The sequence below is a fragment of the Aplidium turbinatum genome, chromosome 2, assembly GCF_918807975.1.
Source record: "Aplidium turbinatum chromosome 2, kaAplTurb1.1, whole genome shotgun sequence".
NCBI classification, from domain to species: domain Eukaryota; kingdom Metazoa; phylum Chordata; class Ascidiacea; order Aplousobranchia; family Polyclinidae; genus Aplidium; species Aplidium turbinatum.
The window spans coordinates 29569798-29593164 of NC_137473.1; the positions used below are offsets into that span (position 1 = coordinate 29569798).

At 38.6% G+C, this 23367-nt stretch overlaps 1 protein-coding gene across 1 annotated transcript in view; it reads right to left on the minus strand.

Annotated features, from left to right (window-relative positions):
- Positions 1-218: 218 nt before the first annotated feature.
- LOC145765126 (myelin expression factor 2-like) overlaps positions 219-23367 on the minus strand; it is a 33839-nt gene continuing 10690 nt past the window's right edge. Inside the window, exons 3-13 of the mRNA XM_082576880.1 lie at positions 18782-18834; positions 18276-18283; positions 12504-12597; positions 10353-10601; positions 5298-5451; positions 4677-4829; positions 4386-4463; positions 3953-4096; positions 3560-3740; positions 3019-3230; positions 219-1969 (exon numbers count right to left, since the gene is read on the minus strand). Coding sequence (XP_082433006.1) covers positions 1806-1969; positions 3019-3230; positions 3560-3740; positions 3953-4096; positions 4386-4463; positions 4677-4829; positions 5298-5451; positions 10353-10601; positions 12504-12597; positions 18276-18283; positions 18782-18834 — 1490 coding nt within the window. The 3' untranslated portion in view covers positions 219-1805. The remainder of the gene's footprint in view (positions 1970-3018; positions 3231-3559; positions 3741-3952; positions 4097-4385; positions 4464-4676; positions 4830-5297; positions 5452-10352; positions 10602-12503; positions 12598-18275; positions 18284-18781; positions 18835-23367) is intronic.

Below are 23367 nucleotides of genomic sequence, written 5' to 3' on the forward strand. Positions count from 1 at the left end.
CCACCATTGAGCTGAGGTAAAACCGTTCGTCGGTTGTGTGGCCGAGTGGGGAGAACGGATGCGCGACGTTCAAATGGACGTGAGTTCAACACCGCTCCAGAGCAGGCGTCTGTGTCTTGGCAAAGATAGCACCACATGCTTGGCACGCCAAAATAAAGAGAGCAGATGACTTGAATGACTTCGCTGCTGTCTGGTTACCACATCTGTGACCGCAGTGTAGCCTATAGTATTTTGTCGCAATGGGGACAGAATAAAACTTGATTTCTATTATTATGAGCTGTGCCAAATTCATGCAGGCCACAGCAACACTAAGGAAACATTGCTATACCTTGCGCGCTGTTCTGGCAAAGTAAAGCAAAACTTCACCTGACAACTCAATCATTTGCTGCTTCTTTCTTTCAACCCAAATCAACGCAGTGCAACAATATCACATTATTCTATTTTAAAACAATCATTAGATACATTACATTAGAAGAGACTAAGAAGGATACATTAGAAGAGACTCTAAACCAGGACATGTCGACACTTTCGGCATACCTCCAGAGATGGAGACTGAAGCTCAGCGAAACCAAAACAGTGACGACAGCCTTCCACTTAAACAACCGGGAAGCGAAGCGTGAGCTCAAGATCAACACCGATGGAAAAACCCTGCCCTTCTGCCCAAACCCTAAATATCTAGGGGTAGTCCTGGACAGGTCGCTCACTTACCGTCAACATTTGGAGTCACTACGCAAAAAGATCTCAACACGCACAGCTTTGCTAAGGCGTCTGGCCGGCTCAGGTTGGGGAGCCGGAGTCGATACCCTGCGCATTGCCACCATCGCGCTAGTTCACGCTCCAGCAGAATACTGTGCACCTGTCTGGAGCCGCAGTGCCCACTGCCATCAAATCGACACTGCCATAAACGACGCCTTGCGTATCGTGACAGGATGCCTGCGACCTACACCATCGGAAAATCTCCCTGTCCTTGCAGGCATCCAACCAGCTGAGCTTCGTCGCGAAGAAGCTATCCTGTCTCTTTCTCGTCGCGCTACGAACCCCAACCACTTGCTCTACTCAAGTCTATATGAGTCTGTAAACGAGAAACCTCAGCGACTGAAATCAAGACACCCATTTGTACGTGCCGCACAACTGCTGATGAAAACCGCTGAAGACCAATCCATCAGTGCGGCTACCTGGGCGGACCACCAATGGAGCTCGGAGTGGAAGAAGAACTCCTCAAGACTCCAAAGTTTCATCTCCGACACCAGCAACCACCCAACCGGAATGCATTTGCCAAGGAAGGCCTGGGTGCGACTCAACTACCTGCGTACTGGCGTCGGACTATTCCGCTCCAACATGCACAAATGGGGGATGGCTCCATCCGCGATTTGTGAGTGTGGCATGGAGGAACAAACCGTAGACCACACCATTTGTAATTGCGCCATCTACCATGCACCAAATGGTGTGCGTGGTCTGCGTGAACTGGATGACAAATCAATTGAATGGCTGCTCGACACCTGCCCAAACATCTAAGTTAGACCGCGTCGCCGCCACTGCCCAAGGGTGGTAAAAGGCAGAGCCCCTCGACCCTTGGAGTGGCGAAGAAGGTTCAAACGAAGAAGAAGAAAACAATCATTGAAGTTACAAAACTTAGTGAAATCTTGTTTCATTTGTCCAAAAACGTATAAATGACGTTGGCGCTAACTAAAACACGCATCACACAACACTATCGATTTCAAATGCAGTGTTGAGTCAAGACTTCTTTCGCGGCAGTAAAAAAGCCATGCTTGTATGTTAAACTTTCAATAAGAGTTAAATGAGCTTCAATTACGGTTGTCAATGTGAACAGCGATTTTCCGTCCATCGATGTCCATTCCATCAAGATGTCTGACAGCTTGTTGTGCTTGCTCTGGTGTTTCAAATCGAACGTTCCCGAAGCCACGTGACTTTCCGTTGTCCATCTTTATCTCGGCGAACAGAACTCGTCCTGTAAGATTAAAAAAAACATAAGAATATCATTTGGGAATCATGTTGCCAACTTTTTCGTGGTAAGTCCTTCGTGGTTCACGATTTGGGTTTTGTGGCAGTGCTAACTACAGACATATAGCATTATAGCCTACTACATGATTAACTATTCAGGCACGTTTTAAACCTTTCAAGGTTTTGCCACCTTTTCCCGTTCATTAACGTGCTGGTAGGTCTACAACTCTACATCGACTATTGTAGTTAGCAGTATCTTTTTCGTCCCGGGCGCGTTGATGACGAAAAATAAAATGAATGAATTGTGAATTGAATGGTAACAACCAGATACCCCACCTCACAAGACACCTGGGCGGCAAAGGATGAACCCTCGGCCACGGTGTCCAACGAGAGGAACTCATCCTGCTTGATGAGCACACAATTCATTGGCTGCTATGCCTGGATATAACAGATTAACAGCGTGACCTGCGGCGGCCTCAAACGCAAGAAGAATATCATTCACTGTCCATAAAACAATATCCAAGACAGTTTGTAATCAGTGGCTCAAATCACTTAAAAATATTACGCACAAGCGATAACTTTTAGCATCTTTGGAGAACGGACTGATAGAGCGAAAACTGGGGAGAATGATCTGAGCACTGAGCATAAACCTGAATAATATTAATCAACAAACTGTGCTGTTTCAAAAGCAGAATTTATACAACAAAGACACTCCAAGTCCCAGCAAACTCTGACTCTTCACGGAAGAGCGTTTTCATTGCCAGTATGTACATTGTACAGCTGGCAAGTTTAACATCTGAAATAACATTTCTCAATTCCAGAAAAATTATTTTTACAAAGACACATTTTTACTTTCACACATTGCGTTTAGGTAAAAAACGAAAACCTACATCCTATAGCAAGTGAATTCTTGCTGCACTCGACTGCTGAGAAACTCCTATAGCAATGTTGCGTTTGCAGTAGATGTCGCAAAAACATAGTTTAACTGCAATAAACTGTTTTCTAAAAACTTTAATCTGTTGTGGAACATTGTATACGAATTGTTTTCCCGCTTACCGCATCTGGAAAATTTATCTCTTAGCGTCTGCCATGTGAGCGTGTATGGAAGATTGCGGACAAACACCACTGTGCCCGGAATTCGGGTGCCTGCACTCATAGGAGGGGGCATCGGGGGCAAAGAAGGGGAACTTCCAACGGTTCGACCCCTTTCAGTGGCTGCCATGGAACGATCGATGTCCCGGATGCGATTGTCAACACGCGCTATGTCCCTGGAAATTTGACTAGAAAGGATGAAAGTAGTAACACAAGCTAAAGTCAGTAAAATGTACACCCACGAATTTGTGATGGGCAATCAAATCATACCAGCCTGAATCAGCCAATGTCACTGATCCAAAAAACATTTTTCGGCTTGTAGTGAGGTTTAAAATATTAGTTTCGACGCTAGAACTACGCCTTCACGACTATCAAATTTTGTCAACATGTAATATTATTTTTTCCACAGTTCACTGTATTGGGGCAATCATTCTGCATATCTGATGTTCGATTTTCTTTATTGTTAATGCTCTTTAATATTTCTTTTTTGATAAATTCAACGTACATTTCAATTCGCTCTCGGTCAGAAAATCCTGTTGGTTGAGTAGCAGCTAACAGCCTTGCCCTTTGTTCATCCATAATACGCTGATCGAGAGGGTCGCTCCTTCCACTGGGCCTCCCCAGACCCATCTTTGCCAGCTCACTTAGTCCGCTCAGGGCGCCCAATGAACCGAGACCTAAACCAGCTGAAAAAAACAAAAACAATTTTGAACTTGCTGGGAACAAAACTTGTTGAAACAAAGTATCCTGTGCAGGCCCAGCATGCCTATTGCCTAAGCTATTGGCAACCTAAAACAGCAACACGCAAAATAAAACGTGATTACTATTATTATAAGGTGTTCCAAATTCACACAGGCTATAGCGTACAATCCAATACAAAACAATACCGCTTTTCAACCTGAGTTAGAAGATTGCAGCGTTTCACTGATTCTGTTAGCTTGCTGAGTCAGGGCTGATAAGCTTGCGGCAAAGTTAGCTTGCGGTGGATTTTGCTTGCTGAGCTCAGGTAGACCTCTTGACATCGCTGCAAGACTTGAAAGCGCTGGAAAAACACAGTGCACAATTGCATATGCATAATTGCGAGAAATAAGAAAAATGGGTGACACGTACGCATGACAGATTGTTATTGGCAAATCGACGTTTGTCAATAAATTATTTTACTCAAAATTTTTGGTTATTTTTGCTCATCATTATTATCATCAGCCAGTCATGCCACTGCTGGCAAATGGCCTCCACATATGTTTCCACACCATTCTGTCTGGCTGTTCTCATCCAAGAAATACCATATTTTGCTCATATTGTCATACAAAAGTAATGAATGTATATCAAACCTAGAGTATTAGAGGATAACGCTCCAAGTGAACTTCCCAACCCTGCAGTGTCTCCATAGCCCCCTCCTGAGCCCATGCCTGTGAGAAGTTAGTAGAGGCATATTTTTTTTTAGATTTTTAAGTTTATAATACCGATACTGTATAAAATAGATATATGTTCTCAAAACTAAAATGGTGGTAGAGTACATGAACATTGAACAGACGAAAATTTAAAAAAAATTGCAGTTTATTGTGATCATCATATAATGAAAAAGATTTTCTACCAAAAAATAATTTCAAAGCAGCTCAAACCTGACATGGGATCTCGATTGCGCTTGTTCAAAGAAGGACCTATCCCTGATAGACCACTTGGCAAATCACCCCCACTCGGCTTATCCCGAAAGTTATCTTTGTCCATTTTTACAATCATGGTCCTGTCGTACAACTTTTGATTGTTCAACATGGCTGTAACAAACAAGAAGTAGCATAAAAGTTAAAAAAAAAAACTTTATGAGGCTCCTTTGCCAAATTATAAGTTAGTACAATGCATTTCTTAAGCATTAAACTTAATAATAAACCATAATGGTAAGCAACTTCTATTTTTGACAACGCAATTGAAACATGAAACAAACAAAAAAACAGCTGAAAACCCACACAACGAAGTTACACTTGTCAAACTATGATCCAACAATTACATTATAATCTTATATGCAACGAGCAAAGGTTTTGACTTAAATGATACGATCTTACATTCCGAATTTATTGATTTAAGTCAAACTACATCACTTATGAAAGAACTGTTTTTGACACTGGTACTTCTAAACATCTCGTTTAGATACTAAAGCACAATTTTTAAACAGAATAAAGATGAAAAGCTTCATTGAAACAACAAATATCAATAAACGCAAAATTGAAATTTCCCTGTACACTCACATATTGCCTGTGCAGCTTCAAATGGCTCATCAAAAGTGACTGTAGCCATCCCTCTGCTCTTATTGTCTTTATCCAACATCAAATCAACTTTTACCACCCTGCCCGCCAGCTGAAATACTTCTTTCAGTTTCGAATATGTAACTTTGTAGTCAAGCTAAAAGTTACAAGTTATATTAATATAGCATACTTGTGGAGTTGTGGTAACAATCAGACGCAAACTTTATTCATTTGTTGGGAATACGATATTCTGGCGAGGACGATTAGGCGCGAGAATATTGATTGCACCAGAATATAGCGACACGTTCAGTAACTTGGTGTCAAGGGATAAGTTACTGGCTTTTACAGATACACGACTTTACGCCGCAGTCCGAATGACGCAAACACAAATGACGCCATTCATAGGCCCCAAGGCACGAATGCCGCAATGTATAAATGACGCAAAGCACGACTGCTGCTATGCATGAATGACGCGAGATTTGCTTACTTCGAACTAAAACTATTTGTTCTTTTGAATACGGTAGTAATTTCATCTGTCACAGTAGCAAATTCATTTTTTATACATACAAAAATTGTTTTTTGCACTTAACGAAATAATAGAACTTCGGTAGAGAGTTTGTCCTGTTGAACCATAGGCATACGAAGCCGAGCAACGTGATCAAGTTTAACATCGTCAAGTTTATTACATTTACATAAACATAAAACTACGCAACAAATTAAGTATCGAACGTTTTCGACATTACAAGATGTCCTCTTCAGAAACAATGTATTATACATACAACTTAACTGCATCTGAAAAAAATACAATGGTTAACTAAATCTATAAACAGAAAAAGACAAAAACTGCACAGTACTTCTGACTAGCTCAAACTCAACGATATAGGCTCCACGAGAATCAAAGGTAACTGCATCAAAAGGTGTTAAACAGATCACATGATATGGTAGAAAGGCAAGGTGCGAAAAAACTAATTTTATTTATTGATGCAGTTACCTTCGTTTCTCGTGGAGCCTATATTTATAACAAATATATTTAATATTCCATTTAACTTGTGTAACTCTTATAGGTAGCCCAATCATACCCCTAGACTAGACAGATTAAATTATAGTTTTAATAACTAAAACAGCGTCAGATAGCAAAAAAACCTACACTGGGAGATTCAGATTAGGCAAAACCCTACAAGGAGACTCAATTTCTTCAATATTTATCATTTGTGTTTCTTTTTTACTCTCAGCACAGTATAAAACTTGTAAAAGGTTTTCATCCATACAACGTCTTGAATTAAATTATATCTCAAATCGGCATAATGACGTGACATCATCTAAACGTAACAGAAATAGCAAAGAGCAAGTATCACTATAAAAAAAAAATGTGACGCAAATCGGAAACATCAAAAGACATAGATGTTTTCTTTGACTTGTCAGCAGCAAGTGGTGATAACTATGGCTGTGGGAGTGTGGGAGTTCGTTGCGCAGCCTACTTACTCTGACATTGTTTAAGCTTGATAAGTTTACTACAACGAAAGGTGGAAATTAAATCACAAACTGATAGAACCAGCTTACCAAAAACAACCAAGTTGCATAGGCTTTTTAAACGTTTAGCATGGTAAAAACGATGCAAAATTATACATTTTTGCTACCTGGGTACTGGGTAGTCTTGGCCTGGCAAAAGCTTCTCAACCAAACGACAAGCGCCCTTAGGGGTAGGAACTTTAACATACTGATATTCAATTGAACGAGCCCGAACCACGAACCATCAGATGTTAGGTTGTCCGTCCAATTGTGACCATTTCACCATTCAGCCAGAGAGTTGATTATTGCTTTAAACTTTTTTTGGTAATTACACAAGAGCAGTGGCGGGAAGTTGCATTTTTCCTTTGTTCCGAGAAACGCAACCTTGATGACGTCGTGAACAGTGTAGCTTCTGATTGGTTGATGGTTCGTGGTTCAATGGGATATCAGTATGTTAAAGTGCCTACCGCCCATAGGTTGCACATTACTTGTCGAATAGTTTTTGTACGACTACACAAATGATTTGGCTTACATTTTACCTCTTATTATCAATTATGATACTGATAGCCTAGTTGGAGAGTTTGCGCAAACCCTTTATTAATTTTTCAGAAACCCCAATTATGATTAAGAATTAAACGTAATAATCCGTCTCTCAACCGGCAGTTATTCGCCTGTGGCTCGTCGTTCCTCTTTTGCGTGTTCTAATTGTTTGTCAAATGCCTGTAGTTTACACCTCATGTGATCTGTTTTCCACCGTATAATTTACTTGTGATCATTCCTGTGTTTGTGCTTTTCAGTCTGGAGTGTCGTTAGTATACAGTTACAGTGCAAAGTCAAATTTACCTTACAATTTTCATTTTATGTATATTGCAGATACGTAATTCCTGATGAGGACACACGTACGTGTCGAAAACGTTAAAGTTTATTTTTTAATTATGTTATATTTGTGTATGTAATACATCATGTTAAACCCGCTAAAGCAAACTCTCTACCAAAGCTTTATCAATTATTAAACAAACTTCAAACCAAGAATCAATTCTTTGTCTGAATGCAACAAGGGTCACAGGGACTGTAGTCAGGTGGTTCATTGGGAAAAATTTTCGTAAGGTATCTACCAGTCAAAATACTACACCTGCACTGCTGCAGCAGTGACCTGCAGATTACAAATATGCTGACGATACAGTAGCATTGTCCCTTTCGAGCATATGTTACTGCACTTTGCCTACGCTGAGGCTACTTACATAGAATAGTACTTACATAGAATATTCTATATGGTCTACGACTACGTGGAACACAGTTGTGGCCAGCGGGCTAAGCTGGTTATATGTATTTGGACCAGCAGAGCTGCATGTTTGCACACCCCTGTACCACACTACTCGTACTACCACACTACTCGTACGTATGCATTGCATAGCCTACTCTATCAGTTTATTCGCATTAAACTACTAGAGCAGGGGTCGGCAACCTTTCTTCAGTCGCGGGCCAAAACAAAACTGCGCAGATGTCAACGGGCCGTACAAGTTTTCCATTTGCACTTCCGTTTTCTTTACTTTTCATAATATTGTTAAAATTGGCGTTCTTATCAGAGTATCTCCATATTTAGCTACTATAGGCTTATATAGATTAATATAAAGAAAAATAGTAACAATTGGTAACGAAAAACACCAAGTACTTTATTTATTGACAGCACAACATTAATGTGATATTTGATGTTGTTTCCTGCTAGAAAGTTTCTGAAGGTCAGGTGATAGGTTGGATGAAGCAAGAATCATAACATCTTGCAAGTGGTCATCAGTAAGTTGTGTTCTCAACTTGCCGTTAAATATACGGTTAATTGACTATTACTAACGCAACTCATGTAGCCTGCAACTAGCATGCAGTAAATAGGCTAATATGACCGGACTTCAAGGTGAAACTGCCAAGTACCTTGATGCTACCTTCTGCAAGCTTAAGCTAAATTTTGCCCCAAACCTAGTTTACTATAACAAAGCGACCCGTGATCGATAGGTCGCGGGTACAAAGGCGCTTTGTGATAATTTCCTATGCTTGGTGGATTCTAACAAGTAGCAAATTCTTCAAAGACAAGAATCACTTGTTGAAAAAAACGGAAAAATGGAACTGGGAGTAAATTATAACTCTAAAAAATAAAGTAATTTAAGAGTCTGGACCGGCTGTCACTAAAAAGGCCAATTCCTGCTTCCTAAGCTACACATATTTCTAAATTATCAACCTTCAAACAAACTAATTCTTAAAACTTCAAATCTATCAAACTATCTGTCAGGCCTGCAACGTCGCTCTCTCTAAAATGCAGTTCGCAGAGAAAGAATATCAAGGAAATTCAAAATGGCGACAATGCCCTAACTAAGCATTGTTGCGGCATAAGTACACAGGCTACGTGATTACAAGTGAGCGTTACGGATAAATATGGAAAAGTAAAAATTGCGAAAGTTTTACATAACATTTAGTAATCTTAATTCTGTTATGTAAAACCAAATGGCAGCATAAAATAATGGGATGTTCGTTTTGGCCCGCCAACTACAATTTGCAAAAATGCTGCGGGCCGGATAATTTTGCTTGGCGGGCCGGATCCGGCCCGCGGGCCGTAGGTTGCCGACCCCTGTACTAGAGCTTATCGTTGCTAGAATTTCATTACGGCGTGTTCTCCTCACCCGCAACTAGGGATTGTTAAAAACGCTTTTTAGTCCTCGTTTTTTTAATCGTTTTATTTGTTTTTTATGCTATTTCCAAGCGCTTTATACATTTTTCAAGTAGGCCTAACAACTGTTTTCATTTATCATAACGAATTGCAAAAGAAAGTGTTGAACTATAGTTGCTGAAAAACTCATTATAAATTAGTTTACTGCAGCTTTGACTAAGTTCTGTAAGTCAGAAGTGTGGTCGCGTATGCGCCGCAAATGGTACCAATAAACTATCCAACTTTAAGTGCTACCAATGATGAGGATAAGGACTGTTTGGTCCCAGTGGTGACCATGTTAACAGTCAACCTCCTTTGTTGTTGTCTTAATTTCTTTTATGTTTATTTCTTCTATTCTTGCCATTTCTTTCATTGCACATAGTATAGCCTATTATGATGAGTATTATGATGTTCGTTAAAGTCTAATTGGTGAATCTACACTTTAGTCGACTGATACAGGTTAATTTACTGATAAAAAAAAGTAGACAGTACAGTATCACATTAAATTGAAAAATTTAAGTTCTTTAAATTTAATAAACTTGAATTTGTCAACTTTAATGTGATACGCTATACTTATCACACTACGCATCAGTTTGTCATTGGTGAAGTCAAAAGAAGGTTTTAATGAAAAGTTTAGTGACAACGCTTTATTTTGGTAAGTCATTGATGTCTTGATTATTTCAGAACAAATATTTTAGAGAAGCAAAAGTACAAATTTTGCTGTAACATTTAAATTTTAATTTTAGGCAGATTGAAACATGCTTTTTAAAAAAAAACAAGCCCAAAAAACGACTCACATCTCTACCGTAACTGTTACATTATGCTTTAACTTTCCACCAATCAAATAAACATACATTTGCAACAAAGACTGTCTTTCCAATAGGTCCACTTTGACTGATTCCACCCATAACATCATTTGCCAATGATGGCATACTTGGAAGACCCATTCCTCCATGTCCCATTGGAGGAGGCATTGGTGGAAGTGGGCCAAGGGGCCCAGGCATTGGAGGAGGAAGGCCTGGCATAGGTGGACCATTCATTCTCATAGCAGCTGGGTGTCGATCTCGCATGAGTGCTTTGCGACACAGTTCTCCATCATAATCCTGCACGAAAGACGATGTTATTTAGAGTCTACAACTTAATGGCGCAGATAGGTAAGCACATGCATTGTAGGTGGAAGTGCCCACACTGTAGATGCCAGAGATTTAAATTTTTGTACGCCATTACGAGTGAACCGTATTTTACTGCATTCTTGTGACAATACATATGATATAATCTTTTAGTGCATACGCCACTGGACTCAACTTTTAAACAGATATTTTTAATTATTGTCGCTGCATACCATAACGCAAGATTTTGGCTTTGGCTATGCAATTAATTAGGCTACAACAAAACGGCAGTCAAATCAACTCAAACAAATGTCAATCCAATAACATAAAAATCAATGTAAGTAAGAAATTCAATGCTTTTCTCTGCCAGCATGCGATGTAAACGAAGCAGCAAAGAAGTTTCTGAAACACGTCTGCATCCAGCAGAGATGAACAATGGACTTAAATCCAGCCGAATTTGACATCAGTGACGAGTTTTGGATTTGTGCTATTTTAACAACCGGATCTGGATTAATTTTTATTAGAGATGTACCGATACCAGTATTTTGGCCGAAACTTTAAGTTTAGTGTTACAAAAAGAAGAAATTTTGGTATTTAATAATAGATCTTTGTTAGATGATTCACAAGGCTAATTGTTCTGTGGAGTGAGCATTTTGTTGCTCCGGTTTTCTTTGGTGAAGTTATGAATATGGAACGTACCATATCACTATAGGGATGTTTTCGGTGTCATAAATATGATTTAATATCTCAGTGGTTAGGTCTAAACCCACTCATCTAAAGCTTCGATAATTTCAACTGTAAAAGAAGCGATATTGTGGAATAAAATACAAAATTCTATAAATAAACAGAAGGCGTCGTTGGATTTAGAATTTTGTAATAGTTGAGGATTCTAATATATTCTAAGTTTGCATGCAGACGGCGACGCAGGATACATGTCAATTTTATCTGAGCAACATTAATAGTTCAAAAATAAATTTAATTTGCTTTTTAGTTTTAAGATCTCAGTGGTTAGGTCTAAACCCCACTCATCTAAAGATTCGATAATTTTAACTATAAAAGAAATGATAATTGTGGAATAAAATACAATATTCTTTAAATAAACAGAAGGCGTCATTGGATTTAGAATTTTGTAATAGTTGAGGGTTCTAATATATTCTAAGTTACAGACGGTGACATAGGATACATTATGTCGATTTTATGTGAGCAAACATTTCAATTTAATATAATAGTTCAAACATTTTGCGCTAAATTTCATTTCAATTTATTTTTCTTTGTCAGAATGCAAAAGAAACAATAATGTGAAATAAAATACAATTCAAAACTGTAGCCGAATCGCACTGTAGCCGAATAGGGAACTAGCCGAATCAGACTAGCCAAATCGGACTAGCCGAAACGGGCCTCTCCGAAGCTGTACAGTGTACACATGGCCTACTCGGATTGGTGGTCTTAAAGCAGTCATCACAGATTGGACAGTTAAAAAGAAAATATTATTTTTAGCAAGAAATAACAAATCTTGCTTGATGTCTTGCGGTCTAGGGATTGTGTCACGTCAACCAGACCGAAGCAATAAGTCACATACCGGTACCGATTTTGCAAAGCTTACGACAAACTCCATCTTAAAATTAGGTTGGTAAAAAGATCTTTTGCGTAAGTGCAAAATTTTACAAGGACAGACACCGGTTGGGAACCACTGATTTAAACAATTGTAAAATTACTGTCGTATATTTTCCAGTTTGGAAGTTGGTAGGCAAAAAAATGCTAAACATTTAAACACCATTCAAATACACAGCCTAATAGTCATTAGTTCGTTATCACCAATGGTAGCCTACTTTGCAAAGCTTTTTGAAAATAAAATTGTAACACAAAGTCAAAATTTGTAAAAGTACATGCACTTACCAGTCTCACAACAATTTTTCGATTATTGAATTCATAGCGGTTCATTTTCTTTACAGCTAATTCACAGAGTTCTTTGCTCTTGAACTCCACAACACTGAATAACCATGAACATATTTTCAGAAACTGTTATGCAGTCCTTCAACAAAATTAAAAACAGCAACTTTTTGAAGATCGGTAGCATTATAATACATTAACCACATTTTCTTAAATATCACATTGAAAACGTTTTGTGGTTATCTATTATTTGTTTGCAATATGGTTGATGATTGATGAACTTCTCATAGACCTACACCAGTGGTTTTCAACCTTAGGTTCGCAGGTCATTTTTCAGGGGATCGCGAGAAATAATTTTTTGAGACAAAAAATAAAAACTGCTTTTTTGCAATCCGGCATTCCTTGACCTGAGGTACGTTATTGTTTAAGGCAGTGGTTCTCAACCTTTTTGACCTTGCGGCACCCTATCAAAGAGATAAATAGTTTGCGGCACCCTGGTAAAACTGGATCAATTTTATGAGGTTTCTGCATTTCAAATAACTGTATGAAATAACAGAATGAGTTGTACAGTAGCCTATAGCGCGGGTAAATAAAGGTATTTATTCAAAAGTTAGTGTGAAATTTGGGCATGACTTCTTGCACAAAGGCCCTTAATATTTGGAGGCACATTCGATAAAGCCACTCGCATTTCTTCCTCGACTATAAGCAGTCGTTCTCGTTTTTTAGTTTTTATGTTCGTTAATACAGAAAATCCACTTTCACATAGGTATGACGTGGAAAACTGCAGCAAAAGCACAATAGCTTTCTTCCAAACGCAAGGTTATATATTCATTTTGAATTTTTATCCAGAACTCGTCGAGAGGCATCTGCTTGTGCATAAGCTTAAAATTTCCATTGTTACGAATGTCAATTAATTCTTCTTCTTCTTCTTTAAGATTCAAAACAATATGAGAGTCCAGTAAAAATGGATTTCTCGGTATCTTCGCAAAATAAAATCATGAAACCTTGCAATAATGATGCGTTTTAAACGTTTTTATGGAAAGAACAACAACGAGTTAAAATCTCTTTCACACTGTTTTTCCTGGTTGAGAAAACAAAGGCTTACCGCGGATTATCAACCTACCGCCAGCGACTTCCCCACTAAGCGACTCTCCAGAAAGGAGCAGGGAATAACTGGGAGACGCCAAACTTAATACGCACTGAAACCCGGTTAGAAATAAATAAATTTCGCTCTTAACGGGTTAAAGTTAAAATAAAGAATGAGCCGCAGTATTGCAATATCTCAATATCTCGCGGCACCCTTGAGCATTGCAATTGGCACCCCAGGGTGCCGCGGCACCCCGGTTGAGAACCACTGGTTTAAGGTTTCAAAATTCACAAGGCTTTAATAATACAAAAGAATTCCATATTTTGTAGCCTACCTAGTACCTAGTAGCCTACTTATAATGTATATATTGCTTTGTATATACAGATTAAAGTTAACCATCAACCATACAAGGGCAAAAAGTAAGATTATTTGAAATTCCGTGTCAAATGTGGATGTCAGCATCATTTCCAATAACATGGAAAAACCTCATTGTTTACTTTTGATGAAAGTTCGATGGGATGTTATCACCAAAACATCAGCATTATTTATAACGCATACATACCCGCTGGTTTTTTTTTTTTCGGTCATTTACCGATTTTTTTAGCAAAATGTCCGAATAAAATATAGTCAATTCGGTCAAAATGTCTGTTCTAACTTTTCTCAGATAAAATACGACAACATTTCTCAGCGAAACTTCATGTTGTAGCTAGTCAGGAAGTGCAAATTTTAGTTTGTATTAGCTACTTGTAAGGAAATATTTTCATTAGAAAAAATGACCAAAATAAATAAAAAATGATCGAATTTTTTCAAGTCATTTCGGGCAAATGACCGAAAAGTCTGAGCGAAAAAAAAACCCAGCATACCCGTTGCATATAGGTATTAATATAGCCCAAGTAACACCTTTGATAAGATAACATTGACATGTTTTCATCAATGTCTTTCATGCTTCAAACAGGGCTGCAATTCAATATATATATCGGAATGGCCCGTTTCGGCGAGTCCGATTCGACTAGTCCGATTCGGCGAGTTCCCTATTCGGCGAGTTCCCTATTCGGCGAGAGCTCTTTTCGGCGAGTGCCCTATTCGGCGAGTTTTCGAAATTTTTAAAAGGAAATTATCGGGTACCGTAGCCTAATTGCAATTGCCGTTTTTACATCGTTTTAACGTCGCTAAATGTTGAAATCGTCATGTCAGTTCAGTTGTTTTTATTTTTGACCATCATATCAAAAACAATACACGTCAACATAGCAGAGGTAGAAGCGACAAAACGCGAACGTTAAAACGTGCTTGAATTCGTCATGTCAGTTCAGTTGTTTTTATTTCTGATCATGATATCAAAAACAATTCACGTCAACATAGCAAAGGTGTAGAAAAAGGTATAAGCGACAAAACGCGAACGTTAAAACGTGCTTGTGACCGAAGTAAGTTATTGAGTTGAAAGAAATTAGGCAAGGTTGCATCACCTTCAGAAAAATTTAAGATATGAAGGAAAAATAAAATAAAGAAAATGTTACAAAAAAAATAATGTTTCTGTCTATCAGTTAGTACTTTTGAATAGTTAAAATCATAGGCGCCTAACTATTTTTTTGGCCGTGGGGGCGAAAGCGTGTTTCATCAAGCAGCAACGTAAATTCAGCGAAATGTCACGCAGATGGATGACGTAATTATGTCGTCACACTAGGATTGCTTTTATTGCCACACTCGGAGTTATCGCTACGTTCGACCTACCGTTAATTATTATACACAAAGCTCGACCAAAACACATGCTATGCGTCTGCGTTGGCTAGCGGTTGATGAACTGCGACTCTTTAAGCTAAGCGCAACATAAAGTTTAGCAACGAACTAGATTTATTAGCATGAAACAAGAGACGAAAAGGTTTACTAAAAGGTATACTGTAAATGGAATGAAAATACTAACTTGATCATTTGCTTGAAAATATACCTGTTGAAAGCAAAATCATTCATGTTTACATCAATTCAACAGCACGTCACCTTTAATCAATTTAAAAGTTGCTGACATCCGTAAACAGCCTTTGAAAAATAGTTACAGAGAGATGTTTGATAAGTTTTTGACTTGACATTGCTCCCTTTTCACTACAATATCGCAACTTATGGCTGACCAGCTTTCAAGTTTCAATTCGCTGTAATACGCCCGTTTTCGTGTTGCAGTTGAAACAAAAGATACGCATATTCCCTGCCTTTGATCGGGTTTTTATGGCAACGGACGTGTGTGCGCCATGCAGTTTGCGCAAGTCCGTTGTTGTGTTGATTATGCCGCTTGTGCGACTGTGGGCAGTGCGGTTTATACCAGCCCTTGTTACGTTGGTTAGTGGTAACCTCGGGCCGAGACTTCAAGTTCATTTTCACAGCAACCGATTCACTGCCGCGACAATTTTCTGCAGAGGTTTCGACTTTCGAAAGCGACAGCGAGGCAGTTTGCAAGCGCAGTTAAACGCACGCTGCGTCAACGTAGCAAATTATGTTGTTTTTGGGTGCATTCAACATCTGATGACATTGAATCGACGCAAAATGGTAGATTTTTGCTATGTCACAGGCAGCAAAATCAGTCATTTTTACATTGATTCAACGTCTGCAGACGTTAAATCAACGTAAAACTGACATATTTTTTTTGTCTGGGGTGGGATTGCAGCACCGCTACTCGTTCTAGTGATTATTTACTGCGAAGCTGTTGCGGTTTGCATTTAAAAATGTTTTCCTGCTGCCGATCGCTAGTTCATCTATTGTTTTATGTATCAATGCCGCATAAAAAGTTGCTCCCTCGCGGAAATATGCGTGGGGGGCCTGGCCCCCACGGCTTAGGCGCCTATGGTTAAAATGATTAGTTTGGATCAACAAATGTGTGACCTACACTCCTACAGCTTAGATTGAAAGGAAATTATCAGGTAGACTACCGTAGCCTAGTTATCCCGACCAGCAAAAATTTGTTCCAAGAACCCAGTTAGCCTAACAGTTCATTTTTACATTGTAGTAACAGAATGAAAAGGCTAACCAAATGTGTGGCCTATCGTTTTAACGTCGCTAAACGTTGAAATCGTGTAGAAAAGGGTGCATTTGCTGACTAGGATACGTTGAAACTGAAAAACATTGACAGAAGCCCTACGATACGTTGCATTTTTAAGATAATGTATTCAGACGTTGAATCAATGTACAAATGAAATGTTATGCTAAATGGGTTCTTGGAACAAATCGTAGGGCTTCTGTGAATGTTTCTCAGTTTCAAAGTATCCTAGTCAGCAAAACCTTCCTTTTCTACACGATTTCAACGTTTAGCGACGTTAACACGATAGGCCACACATTTGTTTAGCCTTTTCATTCTGTTACTACAATGTAAAAATGAACTGTGTTCTTGGAACAAATTTTTGCTGGTCGGGATAACTAGGCTACGGTAGTCTACCCGATAATTTCCTTTCAATCCAAGCTGTAGGCCACACATTTGTTGGTCCAAACTAATCATTTTAACTATTCAAAAGTACTAACTTATAGACATAAACATGATCTATTTTTTTTTTTTTGTAACATTTTTTTTGTTTTATTTTCCTTTCATATCTTAAATTTTTCTGAAAGTGTTGCGACCGTGCCAAATTTCTTTCAACTCAATAACTTACTTCGGTCACAAGCACGTTTTAACGTTCGCGCTTTGTCGCTTCTACCTTTGCTATGTTGACGTGTATTGTTTTTCATATGATGGTCAGAAATAAAAACAACTGAACTGACATGACGAATTTTAATGTAATAGTTCAAACATTTTATTTTTATTCCTTTCTGCACGATTTCAACGTTTAGCGACGTTAAAACGATGTAAAAACGGCAATTATAATTAGGCTATGGTACCCGATAATTTCCTTTCAAAAATTTCAAAAACTCGCCGAATAGGGCACTCGCCGAATAGGGAACTCGCCGAATCGGACTAGTCGAATCGGACTCGCCGAATCGGACTCGCCGAATAGTAGCAGACCCATATATATAGCATAGGCTACGCACAAGACCAAAACTCTAAAAACGACGATGACACCTTTTCTGATTGAACTGTGAAAAATACTTTAAAAAAATAGTGCATTTGCGTTCTAATTTTCAATACATATCATATGTCTTGCAAGAAAGAACTTGTACACATCAAGTTCAGATATTTTGTGATGCATATTTCACTCAGAAATACAAACTACCATCAAAGTGTATTAAATCCTACACAAGAAAACATGACCACATCCTGGAAACCTTAAAACAACAAATCCGTGTAAGAATATAGGAATTGCAGCCCTGCAAACTTCAAAGCAACCCTTCTTGCAAAGAACCTTTTTGCAAACTGACAATACTCTTAACAATCCGTTGAATTGACGCTGTTAGTGTTCACAACTGACATTGCAACATCTTACTTGATTTTTGTATAAAAGATTCTGCACAATAACACAGCAAAGTGAGACCCACGTCCTGTTAGTACGTACAATAGCATGAGACCTACCCCTACTCCCTAGACCCCATGCTGCAGTAGCACTGACGTTATGTAGCCTACCCAGGATTTTGCCTACCTAAGCAATGTAAGCATTGAAGCAATTAAGCAATCACTTGCAAAACTAAAATGTTACATATTCAAAACAAAATTTTCAATCCAATATTTCCAAATGCAGTAATGCTTATGTAGGAAGAGAAAAACAACACAAGCAAATACTCACCCATAGCCCTAGCAGTGGAAAGAGGGCAAAGAGACAATCAACCAGCAACATGTCAACAAAAAACTTTCATTAGATAGACCAAAATCTCCTTCACGTTCAGATTCAGCCCAAAGCACAAACATTAAATAAGGCAAGCCTTCCCAAATTCAGGACTGCAGTTAATAGGCTACTGACACAAACCTTCAGAATTGTTTATCATTATGATATCATGTCGAAACTTTTAGTGTAATGAGGGTTCAGATGTAGCAATGGACACAGAAAAAGCAAGAATAAATATATATGTGTACGGTACCGTACTTTACAAACAGAAATAGATCACAGAAAAATGCACATCACCATAACACGTTATAAAAAAACTCGCTTCTTAAATAAGCAACAAATAGCCATGAATAGCTAAAAAGACGTTTCTAACAACTAGTGATTTTCTTCAATATTTTATCAGTGAGTATATTCTACAAACTATCAATAAAAATGACATGTGGCCAATCAACACCTGAAAGACTTACCCGTGATTTACCACTTTCATCAGTAAATAACTCCACATACGTTACTTCACCAACTGCATAGAAAAACATGTAACATCAGATCTATCTTGAACCAAGCATTTGTTAAAACTGATGTTTGTCAGTGAGAGACCAAGAAACACAACCTTAACTTGCCATCATTATTGTTATGCAAATGCAACCACAATCGGTTAACATATCCTTGTAAATCTGTCTACAAACCAAAAGCATTGAAACAAACGCTGATGGAAATAGCAAAAAAAAAAATGATCAAAAACAATATAGAACACATCTTTCTAGTGCGAAACTTGATGGGAAAAATAAGATTTTTTTACTAAAAACCAAGTGAATAAATTTACTGAGAAGAACAAATGTATATATACAGTTCTTAAACAAAATTATTCTACAAGTAAAAAATCTTTCCATTTGCAAAAATGTGAAAAAGCTACTGAAATATGACTTTGGCCAGAGTTTTAATTTCAAACCATAAAAACTGTCCACAGAGCACAAAGTGCATGAAATTACAATTTAATATTTAAAATCTAAAACTAAGTTCATTAAAGTTAGTTTTAGATTTACAAATAACACCTTCAATGTTTTCAACAAGTTTGAAGAACAGGGCTTCTTTGACAAAACCTAACAACCATTTTTTATCCAATAGGCTATTATAAAAATACATCTGATGCAACATGTAACAAGTAGAGATGTACCGATATTAATATTTTAACCGATACCGATCTCACTTTTTCAGGCCGATACTGATCCCAATATTTTTGCCCATATTTTAGTATTACAAAAATTCAAAACTGAGGGCTATACTGGATAATGGTGCTTTCTCAGTTAGGCATACCAAAAAGGATTACTCTAGGACAGCAGTCGATCTGCCTTTAGAGCAAACTGCAAATAGGGACGCTGCGTCGCAGGTAAAAGGAATAATTGGCTTTCGGAACTCAAAAAGTGCCATAAGAAGTTGTGTCACAGTTACACAGAGACCTGCTTCTGTAAGAGTTAAGATATCTTGCAGGCTTAGAACAAGCCGAAGATGCCGGCATGCCGTGAAACAATTGCGCAATCACAGAATCGTTAAAGAAAACGAGCAAATGTCACTATCATGGCTGGTCGAAAACAAATGAAGTTATCATTCCAGGCTGGTTTGAAGGCGCAGCTATACCATCTGAGCTATTTAGTAAATCGGAGGAAAGAAGTGATGACGATGACATTGAGAGTTGTGATGAACACTAAAGCGGAGATTCCGACTCGGAAGATGAATCTGACTTGAAATTATTTTTTTTAGTCAATGACTCACCACCATTGCCAAACATTTTTTTTTATATAGGCTAGACCAGTGATTCCCAAACTGTGTGATTCTCGAGTGTGCTGCGAATCTTTATGGAATTTTGGAAAAGAACTGTAGGCCTATAAATATTTAAAATAAGACATGCATTTATGTGACTTAACCCTGTCTTAGTACGAGCTGTTTTCACACGCGGAAAGTACGTCACGAGCAATTTCAGCCCGTGCTAATTAATCGCTAATAACGAGAGCTAATAAAATCACAGAGCCAAAATGTTTTACAAGATAATAGCCATGTGTTACTGTGTATTGTGCGCATAGAAATTAATTTTTTTCCAACAAATTTATTGAAATAAAGTGTTTGAGATGAAAAAACGCCAGGAAGTCGGTTTTCATTCTAATTTCCAGAAAATAGCTTCAAAATAGTCTTGTAAGTGTGCCCCGAGCGTTTTATAATTATTTTAGTGTGCCACAAGCTGAAAAAGTTTGTTAACCACTGGGCTAGACTGTTCAGTGTTGACGAAAATTTCAGACAAAAACTTTTCAAGTATTAATAGGACTATCCTTAACAGTGATTGTTATTATAGATCCAACCAACCCTAACCCAAATTGGGTGATTGCTCAATTTGCATCATTTTTATTCCGGTATTCCATTAGTAGTTAAATGGCCTGTTATATGTAATACTAATACTTATTTTCTGTTGTGTACACATAAAACAAAACACTTCTTCAAGTTTTTTTTAGCGGTATCTCCTGTAATTGATTTAGTGCAAAAAGGGAAGGGGTTAGGCTCCCTAGACCTATTTCAGGTCGTCTGTCAGGGGACACCCACCACCAAATTTGTCTGTCACATACATTTTTGTGAAGCTTAACACTCACACATTAATTTTCAATTGGTTTTATCCGGTAACTGTTTCAGCTGACCTAGCTCAGTTAGGGGGGTCACCTACTTTAGGTCGTCTGTCAGAGGACACCCACCACCAAATTTGTCTGTCACATATATTTTTGTGAAGCTTAATACTCACACATTAATTTTCAATTGGTTTTATCCGGTAACTATTTCAGCTGACCTAGCTCAGTTAGGGGGGTCACTTACTTTAGGTCGTCTGTCAGGGGACACCCACCACCAAATTTGTCTGTCACATATATTTTTGTGAAGCTTAACACTCACAGAGTAATAATCAGTTGGTTTTATCCGGTAACTTTTTCAGCTGACCTAGCGCAAATTTTAGGGGGTATAAAACTTGTCTGTCAGAGCCCCCCCACCACAAAAAATGTCTGTCACATACCAGACAATCATCTAGAAACAATTTACTTTACAACCAACTAAGTTTCAAACGGTAACTATTTCAGCTGACCTAGCGCATTTTCGGGCCATGAAAAATGCCCCCCATTCCCATACCCACCACCGGTGGCCCGGCAGACTTCCAGATTATGAGTACCCACATACCACCGGACATCGCTGTATGAATAGAAATTGGTAACTTTTTCACCTAGGGTGGACGTCGCGGGCTCCCGGTCTATAAGCTACGAGGTTAACCTTTCAATAAGGCCAATGCTATTGGCTACAACAAACTTGCATCTTTCACTTTTAGCGTTCACTGGATAATTAATAGTTCTGTTATTATCTGTTTTCACCACGATTTTCGTCCGAGAAAAACTGTCTTTTTATGTTTTAATATCCTCGCGAGAATTTTAATATGAACGGTCAGGGTAGATTCCGCCCAAGCAAGTGATCAGGTTAAGTTCCGTTGGTCAGTGATCTTGGTATTTCCTTCTGGGTTACGAGATATTACTACAAAATCACATTTCCTTGTTTTCGTTACCTGTCAAATCGAATAGATGTATGAATGCCGTGCTCTGTAGTGAAATGCAGTGGCGGCTGGTGAGTTGTGGAAATGGGGCTGCGAGTTCGCCGAAGGCGAATGAAACGGCGAATCGAACTTGACTTTCTATTTCGGCAGCTAACATGACCGGTCTGGGGAGCATTTCCGAGTTCCGGCGGTCATAATGTATGCTGTCTTTTTAGCATGTTATGTGCCGGCCACACAATTAGCAACAAATTTTAGTTACTTTCCTGTCTGTGTATACTGTATACAGTATTGAACGTTACAAAGGAAAACGATTGGTCAGTGGTCATTAACTGTGGTGCCAATAATTAACGTCTGCAATTTTTAACGTGCATTGTACAATAAATGCTTATCCATTTGGGACTTAAAAAGGAAATCTCAAGTAAATCTTACAAGAACAAACGCCACACCGTGTTTGTAACAAAACTTCGCGCGAGGAAATGAAATACAATAATTAACAAGGCAAGCAATTTCGAGCCTGTTGTTTTGGGTTCGCCTTTTTTGTTGAGATGTTTTACTTTACCACATGCGCGTGTGCAACGTACACACCGCCGCTGTTGGCAAATGAACTGATGAATGCGGTAACGTAAAAGCCATAAAAGCATCGAGTTCCTTTCTGATAAAACTGCATTGATGAAGTTTGAAGCAGTTTCCTACCAAGTGCAGTGGATTACTCTGTCCTACTTTTAAAGCTTAAAAAAAAAAAACTTAACAAGCCACATTACCACAATAATGTGGCCAAACGCAAAAACAGTTGGCAGGGCACTTGAAGCAGTTCCAGCCAGTTGTGGCCACTGACAAACGACAGACATTGAGCGCTCCTACTTTGATGGATAAACTTACCGCCTCAATACCAGTTTTCGGTAAGTTGTGGCAATCACAAAGGATTGAAGTGGCGTTGTAATTCAATGTTGACATAAAAGAGCAATACTATTTTATTGCTTTGAAGTTTTGCTTTTCTGTTACCAGCGGCCAACACGACCGATCTGAAGTTGGCTTCAGGCGACCACTGAAAAGTTTCCCCTCAGGGAATATATCTGTTGCATCACACATTCTTGCTTTGTAGAAACTACACAACAAAATGGAGCAGGCCTTAAAACTCGTGTTTTTGTCCGGCAGCCATCATGGCCTACCGAGAGCTCCTTCTCGGCGGCCAAATTTGCGTGCTTGAAGGCCAAAATACAAAATAACGATAGCACAATTAAATAGAATTAAACTTGCAATGATCACTTAGTGTTATTGAAGTCTCGGCGTCCGGCTATAGAATCGTTGTACCACGCAATAACTGCTTCATCGGGATTGTAATCCGGTATTGCGTGACCATCTAACGACCCTCAATTGTTTCAACTGCATACCGCCTTTCGTAAAACCTGACCATTTATACCATTATGATGTCACCATTTAGGGTGTGAACTGTGAAGTCACTATCCCACAGCGGAAACATTT